The 13,257-nt window shown below is 30.9% G+C and overlaps 1 protein-coding gene across 1 annotated transcript; it reads right to left on the minus strand.

The window, feature by feature from the left end:
- Positions 1-926: 926 nt before the first annotated feature.
- LOC139427289 (uncharacterized) lies at positions 927-3,752 on the minus strand. The gene has a single exon (XM_071188420.1). It carries the CDS (start codon positions 3,750-3,752, stop codon positions 927-929), a length of 2,826 nt encoding a protein of 941 aa, XP_071044521.1.
- Positions 3,753-13,257: the final 9,505 nt, after the last annotated feature.

Genomic DNA, 13,257 nt, shown 5'->3' on the forward strand with positions numbered 1-13,257 from the left:
AGATGTTAAGTTAAGCAGCCAAAACAGTTACAGCGAGAAAAAAAAATAGAATCCTAGAAACCAAGTTAAATTTGTGATACTTTATCTAAGAAAATTGGTAATTGATTTTATTATGACTTCATCGTTTAATATTGATGGCTGAAACTAAGACTCCTATACTATCTATATCCTATACTATACTCTAGCTAAAACCATGTACTGTTTGGTTTTGTTCAATTAAAATATATTTTCTTTCATTTAGGTAACAAAAAAATAAAACTGTTTAAAAAATCCTTTAACACAAAATCAAATTTTTTAACGAAATCAGTCATTTCAGATTATAATCAATTTAAAATAATTAAGCAGAATATCACGAGGTTTTATTTAATTTTATCTAATAAAAAATTCTGAACGAAGTGGGTTTGCAACTTTCTGTGATATTTAATTCATTTGATTGATTTGAGATTAATATACACATTTTTTCTGGGAGGTAGTATTATGATTATCATAGAAAAATCAACTAATTTAAAGAGCAATGACCTTACTATATATCATATTACGATGCCTTTTTTTTCGCGTGAAGCAGTTATATTAATTCTTTATTAGTTCTTAAGTTATATTACAGCCTTAAATGGCAAGTAAATAAGAATATTTACTTGTAATTCAGGTGAAATTTTTGCCAAAATTGATTTGAATGAACACTTGTATATAGGGTTTACTTTCTTTTCTTCCAACTTACATATTAATGTTTTCAAGTTTACAATGAAAAATATCATAATAAAATTTTGAAATCAGTATATCAAAGATATTATCTTCATCAAGTTGAGAAAATTTTTGAGGTTTTTAATTTTTTCCTTTATAAATTTTAGTTAAATAAGCGTTTCTTGAGCGTAATTTAATCTAAGCACCAAAAAACTAAAATGTGTGTTCAATAACTTCTTCTAAATCTATTGCTTTCTAACTTTTTCAATGCACAGTTCCCAGTTTGACACTTCCTCAAAAGGATCACTTAAATCTGTTAAAATCTGAATCTCGCTTTTCAGACTCTGGATACTTATTCCCTGTCTTACTGCATCAGACTCAAATTCATTTTTCTTATTCTCTATCTCCTTGCCATATATGCCATTTAAACTTTTCACAGAATTCTCTTCCATTGAGTTTATGTCCTTGCAAGCACGTCTTTGGCACCCTCTAGTACTGATGACAGGCGATCGATACACTGGTGACTGGAAGATGCTTTTATTAGACTCTTTACTTGTCTGCTCAGAGTCTGAGGAACATGAATTGAATTGGGAGAAACAAGTATAATCAGAAGCTGTGAGATGGTGGCCAAACGCTGATGACCAAAGTCGATCTTCCTTAGAACTTCTGAGAGCCATTTCTTTCTTGCTGAAAGTATGGCTATTATAGAGAACGGACGGCTCAGAAAATTTCTCACTTTCTCTTTTGGCAGTATTTTCTTCAATTACTGGAGACAATCCACGGAAAATAGATGGCATGGTTCTGCTTTCAATTTCCGGACTAGCAAATGGCGTCGAAGAATAAGGATATGTAAAAGAGTCTTCACGTGTATTTGAATCATTAGCCTTACTAATCTTTTGTAAACACTTGTCTTGTGTTTTATTCCCTTTATTTTCTTTACCTTTGGCAACTGTTTTTCGTTTTTTCCCCACTCTTGGTATTTTGAAACTATCCTCTTTTGATTTATTGATGCGTGTCTTGTTAATTGTTTCTCCAGTTTTTGAAAAGTTTTCGGATATGGCACCCAGTGAATCAATTAAGTAGGAACCACTTTTTGACTTTTTGACATTTTCAGTACTTTCATGTTCTTTAGGTAATTCCTTAGAGGCGAAATCTGTAATGATATCTGAGCTTTCCCATGCATTTCTAAAATCATTAATTATATCCAACTTTTCTTCTTTACTTATTGAAGCAGATGCATTTTTCGAATAGCTGTTTTTGGAAAACCGATCACTTTTTTTTACCTTGTCGAATGCTTTATTTTTCACTGCTTTATTTCCATTGTTCCTGTTTCTCTTTTCTTTATCATCAACAGTGACATTGAAATTTTTGGCTATTTTATGATCAGCAACTTTTGTATTGGTCTTTACTTTTTTCGTTTCTAGTCTTTGTAAGCTTTGTCTGCCGTCAATGTATTTGATGCATAAGTCGTCCAAGGCAATTTTAAGAGACTGCATTGCTTCACTGCAAGAATGGCTTTTTGGAATCGAAATGCACACTGGAAAAGCTTGAGAGACATGCGATCGGTTCCGTTCCAAACTTTTATATTTTGAAGAACTATCTAAATTCAAATTACCTCCATACATTCCCGATGATATATCGTCAATTTCACACTCATTCAATTTGTTTCCTATTTTAATAATTTCTTCTTGAAAGGCTTTTTTGCAGCTTTGTCTTCCAACATTTGATTCAAAACCATTTTCTGTGGAACTCTTCCTGATCTCAGATGCCCCGGGACTAACTGCTTCATCTTTATTTGATGGTTCTAATATTGGATCATCAATTTCAAATTCATTCCATTTATTTTCAGTTTCTTCTGCAAAAGCCTTCCTGCCACTCTCTCTTTTGCTGTTTAATTTAAAATCATTTTGTTTATTTCTCTTTCCCATCTCAACGGTATCATACGATGTACCAGAACCATTTTTTTCATCTTCTGTTGATACTCTTGACTCTGTATCATCAATTTTTAATTCATTCAATTTTTTTCCACTTTTATTAGTTAGTTTTTTTGAACCGTTTTCTGTGCAACTCTTTCCTATTTCAGAGGTAGCAAATGATGTCCCAGCACAAATAATACCATCTTCCTTTGACATTTCTGATATTGAATCATCGATTTCAAATTCATTTTCAGTTTCTTTTTCAAATGTGTTCTTGCAGCTTTCTCTGTTTAATTCAAAATCATTTTCTTTGATATTCTTTTTCCTCCCAAAGGTACCATACGATGTACGATCACTATTTTTTCCATCTTCCGCTGATACTCTTGATTCTGTATCATCAATTTTCAATTCATTCAATTTTTTTCCTGTTTTAGATACTTTTCTGAAACAATTTCCTGTGCTACTTTTTTTAATCTCAGAAGTACCACACGATACACCTGCACTGATTATTCGGCCTCCCTTTGATTGTTCTAAAGCTATTTTGTTATATGGTAGTTTTTTGTTCCTTTTCCCAAGCAGTGAAACTCTTTTACTATGCAACTCTTTTACCATACCATGCTCCACGCTACTTGTTAATTCTTCATTTCCGAACGAATTCAATTTAGAAATTACTTTAACTTCATTCAAATCCTTAAAATATGCACTTTTCACTCGAGAATCTTGTTCAGGATTCAAAAAACTTATGCAATTCTTTTGCAAAAAGCTTGAATCATACTTAGAATCAAAGTTGCATCTGTTGAATATCTTTTGGCGCTCATATACCTTCTTTGGCTTAAACAGACGTGGCCTCACAGGAGTTGAGTACGTAACTTTAGGATTCGCATCAATACTAAGACTTGAAAAAGAGATTTCAATATCCTCACAAAATTTATCTTTGACAATAGTGGTTGATTTCTTTTCCATTCGTTTATTTTTCTTTTTAATTCGTTTCAAATGATTCAAAGAATTTTTTGAGGCGAAGTCACTGGTCGGTTGCCTGAGAGAGCTAATACGTTCCAATACTGGGAAAGTCTGGGTAATTGAAGTTTTTGAATTAGGAGTGCTTGTGCGCCAAATCTTAAAATTTTCTTTAGATTTCTTTTCAGGTATATTCATATTGGTAGAAAAACGTTTTCAGATTATTTAAACAAACTCTTTCATGTACAACTATTCTATCAGTATTCAGTAACCAACTTTATTTTTTGAGCTAATAATTTAATCAAAACTCTACAGTCACATAGACGTATTTAAATTATTAACATATACACGTTAATAATATTTATATTAGATGATATTGAGAGGAAATATATCAGGCAAGATGTTATTTTAGTACAAAAACAACAGACCAATTCAAATCACTCATTTTTTAAAATTTGTGAAGCATAAAAAGTTGTTGTCATACAATCAGATATAAAATATTGTCACACAAATAGATATAAAATAAGCAGATATTTATCCTCTAGTTTTAATATCTTTATAAAAAAAAGTCCCTGGCGTGATATTTTTCAGTTAAATTCACATTTCAAAATATGTAAATATGTTTCAATGTATCATCATCATAGCTCACTAACTTTGTTGAACCTGCTTGTAAATGACTTATAATTTTATGGCACGACTTGTTAGAAATTTCGGCATGTAACTGAGGCTAAAATTTATTGAATTGCATATTATTTTTTTATGTCCTACCATATTTTAAACACAAAATAGAAATAAATTAAGTATGAAACATTTTAAACATATGCCTAAGTTTTTGGCTTCAGTTTTCTTAAAAGCCGACAAATGAAATGCTTATCTTTTTTGAGATTTCACTTTCCTGAATGTATCTTTAATTCAATAAATGTAAATGAAAATAATTCTAATAAAATTAGAAGCTGAAATAAAGTCTTTTGTCATAAATATGAGCGAAAATACTTCAGGACGATGATCCACTCTGACGTCATCACGATGCTTTTCTTGAAGTTTCATTTCACCCTCTAATTTCACCTAAAAGCAAAAAGGCTCCTGTACTGTGATTCCTTTCGAATTCAGCGGCTCTAGTTTCACCTGACGGGTCCCCTGCGCCCTCTAACAACAATAAAAGGAAACTTTTCGTTGATACAGTAAATTTGAATAATTAGCACTTAAAGATATATTATGTAGTGTTTCTGTCATATTTCTATTTTCTTCAGTACGATTATATTTGAATGAAGAATTGTGAAATTAAAATACTTAAAATAAATCGTGCGTCATGACAATTTAAGTAAATGTCGTTCCCAAACATCGTATGTCAATTTATTTCTTATAATGTATTTTGGTCTGCTTAAACACAAGTCATACTTAAAGAATTGACACATAAACATTTCTTAAAACTAAATTAAAAAACATAATGGAACTAAAAATTAAAATAGTTATTCATTAGAATAACCCTTAATTTATAATTTTAGAATCTTTGTCGAAAATAAAGCCAAAAAGTAGACACACACATATGGTATCGGAAAATGAGGTTTAAACTTGAAAAAAAGAATGTTAATCATTCTGACAAATTATTATTGAAAAGATCAGCTTAATACATCGAAACCAGTTTAATTGCTGGATGAAGCTTCCAGGCAATTTTCACTAATTGGCTTCAAATTGCCCCCTGTTTCGTCAGTCAAACAAGCTGGTTTTGAAGTGTTTTTTATCCCGTTTCATTCAAAACTGATTGCAATCGCGTTTTAGTGATTTTTACGTCTGCAATATTACTTCACCCACTAATGTGAATATTTTTTGTACTTCAATTTTGGCAAGCACTCTAAAAATACATATTTGGGGTGATCAGTACACATCACTCTGTATATTCGATTACAATTGGAGAAAAATGACACAAATAAAAATTTTTTTTGAATAGAAATAGCAAAAACTAGTGCTAGTACTAAAACACGCTTTTCATTTTAAAGAGTTATTTAAAATGTTTACATTTTTCCTACGCTAACATCTAGTTGTAAAATAGTGCAGAAATTTAATAAAAAGCGACGCCAGATAAATTAGTCTCAGGGAGAAATTAATTTAATTTAATCAGCATTTTCTAAAATAATATCTAGTTTTTATAATTGGTCAGAAGCCAAGAACTACGTGGAATATTTCCAAGATAGGTCATTGGTTGTTATGCGAACGACTGTCCTACTTGAATTGGCTATTCTAAGGACATTAGTGTATGGAAGTTTGCCAAATTTAACAGACGGCAGCGTTGTGTTAGACATAAAAATTCAATCACAAATTCTCAGGTTTTTCCCCCCTCTACTTTAAAAAAAAATCAAATAGAAAATGACCAATGGATTTAAGTTTGTATTAAAGTACTAACAAATATTAGTAGGCTAAATTAATTGTAATTTGACGAAGTAAATTTTTTAAAAAACTTGGAATTTTGACGCAATTTTTTATTTTTTATTTTTGCACATGCTTTAGTCCTACGGTGGACTAATAGTAGGACACTGTTCTTAGTAGATCCCCAAAATCAAAGCTTAACCTCGTCCCTCCCCCGTTAGGGGGTATCCCGGGAATACTGTAGACTCAAAGTTTGCGCACGTGAATACTCAGCAAGAAAAAAGATTATTCACAAAGGTAGGCTTGGTGACGATCCATGGCAACACGTCGGAATAATGGGCAAGAGAGGTAAAATCAACTCCAGGGAAAGCCCTGGTTGATGTAGGCTGGGTAGTAGATCCCCGAAGTCAAGCATCACTGGTTTCAGCTAGTGAGTGACCACTTGCGAAGGGATCGAGGATGTGCGGCATCGGTTCTCATTAAAATGTTCGATTGTGCGCTCAGGCCGTCGAACTGCCAAACCGGAGAAGCCATCCCCTCTGTAGACAATTAAAATTGATGTGACATGTCTTCGAATAATCCTTTGGAATGTTTCTCAGACCGTCGCCAATAGCCCAATATGCACGGCTATAGTTTTACGCAAATATTGTATAACTACTCCTGGAACTCTTATTTTGAGAAGGTTACTTGTTCAATTAAAAAATGTGATATATCAGCCTATATGTTTGAAAATTGAAGGCAAATGCGTCCAAAATTCAACGTTTGACTAATTGGGACAAAATTTAAAAAAATGTATTCTAAACTGCTCAGGCATAAATCTTAGAAATTTAAGGATTTAACTGAATATGTTTTTAATTATTTTTAAATGCCAGATATTTCTGCTATCTTATTTGAAAGCTTCTGCCTCAAGCATTTCAACGATTAACGACCTGCTTTCAAGCATTTCATTTTGAAAGCAAAATAATTTTTAGAATTACAAGTGTGTAGTTTTATTCGATTACAAATTAAAAAGACCAAAACGTTTTTACGATTTTTTTCTAGCTGGAATCCTTTTCATTCTGAAGTTCTGTTCTATCCTAAAAACCACTAGATAGTTTCTTTCCTTCTTTTTTGAAAAAAAAAATTATTATTATTTCTACTTGAAACAGTTAAATCTCAAGTTGAAGTTCTTCATAACGAGAAAAAAAAATTAAATCGAAATTTTTTATTTTTATTTTAGCTTGCCAGCTGTGAGCTTTTCAAGTACCATCGATTGGGAAATTGAGTTTTAATGCATTTCTTTTGTGATTTCAAAATTATATAAGTTTTTTTTTTTGCATCAGCATTGAGAAGAGTGAATTCTAATGAATTTTTACATTAAATATATTGTGTATTTTTATAAATATTAAAAATATTTAAAAAGTAATAAAACTACTTCATGAATTCTTATATTTGTGTAAAGTAATTTTATTGAAATAATCTAAACTTTTTTGTTATAGTCAAATTATAAAAGCCATTTTTTTCATAAAAAAATAAACACGAAAGACCATACGAAATGCAATGATACTAGGCTAATTCTTGAAAATTCAAAACAAGTAAAATATTAAAATGTACAAACATTAATTCCACAGCGAGTATAATTTTTTACCCAATCATTGTTTTCTTTATGAATTACATTTTAGTTTCACAGTTGTAAATGTTTTGTTGTGAAAGAAATTATTGATTTTGCTAAATGGGGAAAAACAGTATTCCCAAAGCAGACCACACCCTTTTTAATTAAAGGAACACTCAACCAAAAGTACTAAAAACAGCTACTTTCAGTAATTTTTTTTTCATTTACTGACTTTTTTTTCCATTACTTTCATTACTTGTGAATATAAGTAATAGCGCCATTTATATGAAATTAGTTATAAATGTTAGATCATTTTTAAAAGTTATCAAAATGTTACCTTATTATTATTATTATTCGTTCATCTCTCATTAATGTGCTATTTGAGCTGTATATTTTCACGATACTGACACTCTTCCTTTTTTAATATTAGAAATAGAATAAAAATTCAAGAACTCGTGTAAATCATGATTTGACGGTTGAATAATCAGTATAGGTTACTCTGCGCCAAACTCAAATAATATTACGCAAATAAAATTAAAAAAAGACAAGAAAGAAAAACAAGAAGATCGTATAGTGTACTTAACTAAGTCTGACACTGTAACAAAATAAATAAGCAAATAAAGTAAAGATGTAAAGATAGAAAAAAAATCACAACGGTTTCTCAGAATAGGGAAACCCACATTTACTTGAAAAAATAAAGGATATATACGGAAAGTAAATAATTCGTTATAGGCAGAATCGAGATTTTTTCCATAACGGACTGAGTTCACTAACATCATAAACCTGCTATATAACGTTTTTAATTATTCTAGTGTTTTCTTTAAAACTAATTTAGGAATTAGAAAATAGTAATTTTCGAATTCCGTATCCGTAATATTTCTAATTCAGTAGTAATCAGTCGTCAAAATAGTAATTTTCAGTAGTCAAAATATTAATTTTCTAATTCAGTAGTTTTTCCCCCACCATGACAGATATTCAGATTTCGAAATAGATTTTAGATTCCACAAATAGATATTCAGTCAAGACATTGCCTTTGTCTCGTTTACTACAGATCGAAAGTTTATTCATTTCTAAACACTAAATAATTCATTTTGGGATATGTTTTTGGTTGGTTGTATAGAGGCTGTATACCAAATCAATTTACAGAATGTTTTCGTCCTGCATGTGGTTTTAGCTTATATTTCCAGGAAAATTTTATTTCAAGCATGAAGAACACCACGAAAACTTCCCACGGTTAGCCCAAATGCAATGGGACTCTCAAATACGATGTATTGTACAATATATACCCAAAAAAATATTCTGCGACGCGTGACACGTGGGGTAGAAACAAGAGTTGAAGTGGATTCCTACAACGAAATGTCTGTAAAACCGTACAAGGGGTAAACGTAAATAATTTAAAAATTCTTTAGAGAGCTTTTGCGTTTGCCCTTACCACCAGTCAAAATTTTCAGTTAAATAATACTTAAATTATTATTGTTATCATCATAATTTAACTATCGAGTACAGATGTTTTTTAAACATATTTTATTTTTCTCCGTCATTATATTTCTATGTGCTATTAAATTTAGCTTTCACATTTAAATTATCCAGCCAGCTATTAAATTTAGCCAGTAATTATTAGAAATAAAAAACTAAGCACTTTACATCGTGATAATTCACATCGAGATAAACATAGCAAACTGAGAAATAAGACAGTTGAGAGATTACCGAGATTTTTTGGTGACGTCACAAACTGTAGTTTCTTAACTAAGTAGCCGCCAATTTTAAATATTTGTCATTGAATAGAGAACAACAGCTTCGTTTGTCGTCTGTTACGCTATTCTTTATATCTGTTATTATATAAATTTTAAACATGCCGTATACATGTACAATACCGAAATGTAAAGATTATAAAAATGGGCCAAAGGTTTTAGTTTACAAATTCACCGAAAATGAATTTATACAAAAATGAATACATTAATTAAACTCGACATTTATCAAGCAGTAGCTGAAACCGAGTGTGTTATTTATCTTTTATTTTTTTAAATATCAGTTTTTCACACTTCATAATAAGCTTCTGAATTAAAAATAAAATAAGACATATGTAAAAATTATCATGTTTTGGGTACGATTTATTTTTTGTTAACTGATATTATAATATAAGATCAACAAAACATTTATGCATTTGTAAAATATTTATTCGTGGAATAAAACAAATTTAAACATCATTTATTTGTACAAATATTTGTGAATTAAGACCTAAGATAAAACTATCGTCGAAAATAAATTTCCGATGTCATTAAAGAGCTGAAATTTTTATTATATAAAAAACTAGCTCTTGTTGTTCATTTACGTCGCACTAGAGCTGCACAATGGGCTGTTGGCGACGGTCTGGGAAACATCCCTGAGGATGATCCGAAGACATGCCATCACAATTTTGATCNCATAATTTTTTTTTATTTTTTTACTCCTTATTTCTTAACAAAGGTGAAGCTTAAAGAATTTATAGATTATGCGCTGTAAATTTATGCTTTATGAAATTAAAACAAACAATAATGAAACTTGTCAAATGGCAGTTGAAGGAAACAGTTGAATGAAACATTAAAGCCTGTCTGATTGCGGAAAAACACTGAATTTGAAAGACGTTTATTAGAAGGACCTTCATATTTCAAACAGAAATCAAACAGGTTTTGATGTAAATGTACGTACACACGCTTTTTTCAAAAATATAATTTGACAGATTTCGATAACGCTTTTAACGATACGCGGTTTTAACACGTTAACGAAAATAATATGTAGAATAATTTTTACGTTTCAAATTATATAATTTTCAACAACAAAAATCGGTAGAATAGCTTTTGAATAATAAGATTTTGAAAAGATATCTTGTTTAATTTTTCCCTTCTGACTAACTATTTGTTCGATGTTACTTAAATTTTGTATGTTATAGATGTTTTATTAGCCTTAAAATTCAAAATTTTAGACTACAAAATAAAAAAATTTGTTTGAAATTATTTTCGGTTAAAGGAGTTCCATAAGTGGTTGAGTCATTTTTGAATTGATCGACCGATCATTAGTTAATTAAAAAAAAAAAAATCAGACCATAAACAAAAATGTATATTTCGTTAGTTCTAACACTAAAAACAAATCATTATTTCACTATAATAAAATACTTTTTAACAGTTAATATTTGTTACTGTAAATTCATAGCATCATTGAAGGCAACTAACATGCAATATATATTAGTTAATATAAGTGTATACACGTTAGTGTTTTCGAAAGCGAAAGTACATATTTAACGTAAAGTTTGAATAAAGGCGAGATTGTTGTAAGCTCTTACCATTATAAAAAATTCAGTTTTATAGACATTGAGATTATTAGATCCTATAAATTTCTTATGAAAGCTCTATTTGGTATTAACGTGAAAAAAAAATTGTTCCTTCACACGATTGTTTGGGCGATAGTATAGTTTTGATAGATAATTTTGAGCGATAGTATAGTTTTTACTGTGTACGCGGATTTCTTTTATAATATTTTGTGTTCTCTACCGAAACAAGTAGGGCGATTCGCGAGGAAATCCTACTTGAAATAACTCAGGATACAGAGGATAAAAGCGAGAAGCATATAATTCCTCTTCATCAACTGAACTGTGTGACCCAACGGACCTTGTAGCCTAGAGATAGCGGGTTCAAGTCTCACCTTCAACTTGGTGTCTCTGTGGTGTCCTAATGTGTGCTATTGTTCTTAAAATTTGACAAATGACTTGTAAGCCATTTCTGTTATGAGCGATATCTTAATAATATTTTATTTGTCATTTTTGAACGTATCAAATACTCAAAATACTTACCAAACAAATGTAGTCGGATTTAAAAACGCCATGTACTCACTATCGAGTATAGTGATACGTTCAAAATTCATACATTATACACTCATCAAAATTAATACATTGTATCATCATTGTATAGTATAAAAGTTTTTATATCATTTCAAACTAAGTAATTTCAGAATGCAAAATTCACAATTTGGAACAAAATTATGCGAACATTTTTCAGAAAATTAAAATTGAAAATTAAGGATCTTTTTAAATTTTCTCTATCTCAATTCGACTATTTGAACATTATTCGAACCCACTATCTTTTGAATACTTTTTTTAAAAACTCCCTTTTTTTTCAATATTTGAATCCATTATCGTAACTCTAACCGGATATCATTTAAAAAGTTTCCAAGCCTATCCTTTTATTGGTACTTGAATTTGCTATCTTTTAATCAGTACTCAAACTCACTTTTTTTTTAATCGGTTCTCGAATCCACAAATTTTTTTTATCGGTTCTGGAACTTGCCATTATTTGTTCAATAATGGATTCTACTATCTTCATATTTGTCCAATACTGGATTATTACTTGTATCCTCTCTCTTTTATCCGTACCTCGGAGGAAGTGACCTTACCTTGGAGGCCAAGGGACGCAACATCAAGAGGATGCTGTTGTTGTTGTAGTTCATTTACGTCGCACTAGAGCTGCACAATGGGCTATTGGTGACGGTCTGGGAAACATCCCTGAGGATGATCCGAAGAGATGCCATCACAATTTTGATCCTCTGCACAGGGGATAGCACCCACGCTTCGGTAGCCCGACGACCTACACGCGAAGTCGAGCACTTTACGGTAGAACAGTTTAACGAGGATCAATACCTCACACCCTCGGTCCCTACGCAGACTGATCCAAGTGGTCACCTACCCGCACACTGGCAGCAACCAGTGATGCTTGACTTCGGTGATCTGCTGGGAACCGTGTCTTAATGATCAGTCAACCGATGGACGGCATCGGTTAGTGAGAGGGTGGGTGACAACTTTGATCAGCCTGTGGAGGGACCGAGGGTGTGCCGTATCGGTCCTCGTTGAACAGCTGTACCGTTCAGTGCTCGACTGCAACAAGTTAAAAAATATTTTTCCAAGCTTGGGGATTATTTAATTATTTTGTTAACAATCCCAGTAGCGTTCTTTCATCAAAATAGAAGCTATAAAAACCTATTTAAGATGTACACAAAAGGGTTCCTTAGTAATAATTTCTATCGAAAATGAAACAGCAGAAACAATTGGCTTTGAAGGATCTATTAGCGTCTGCTAAAGCACAAAAAAAAAATTTTTTTTTAATGCTCATGCTTATATATTTCTATGCCATAAAAGACTACATTCATTAAAAATATTACTTTTAATAGATATTTATATTAGAATACTAGAACTTATGACTTTCTTCTTTTAACCTTGAAATCGTTAATTGTTATTTGTTTTCACCATGTGGTTTCTTAAATCACCGTTCTGGGTTGATTTAGAATTTTATAACTTTTTGGTAGTAATATTGTTTTTTAAAGCATAAAAAGCAATTTTATACATCATTATGACTACACCAGAGAGGTAATTTAAAGGATCTTTTTTAAAGATTACTTTTCCAAAATTATGTTAAGGGAGCCGTTTTTAGTATCGTCCGGGTCTTGGAAAGGTCTTCCACCGGCACTGCTAGTAAGCATAATGCGTTAAAACACTGATACAAAGTGAAGAAATAAATTAATAATAACATAGTTGTGCAACCATTTTTTTAAATTTTATTAATTAGTTTTTTTATTTTTGTTTAGCTTGAAAAATACATGGTATTGAATAAATAATAAAGTTTATTTGTCATGCACGGCAAACAAAAGGAAAAGAAAACTGGTAAAGCTTCTAAAAGAACAATCGAAAAAGCTCATTGCTTTACCTTTTGCTTATAATTTTTT

This window comes from Parasteatoda tepidariorum, chromosome 2 (assembly GCF_043381705.1).
Source record: "Parasteatoda tepidariorum isolate YZ-2023 chromosome 2, CAS_Ptep_4.0, whole genome shotgun sequence".
Classification (NCBI taxonomy): domain Eukaryota; kingdom Metazoa; phylum Arthropoda; class Arachnida; order Araneae; family Theridiidae; genus Parasteatoda; species Parasteatoda tepidariorum.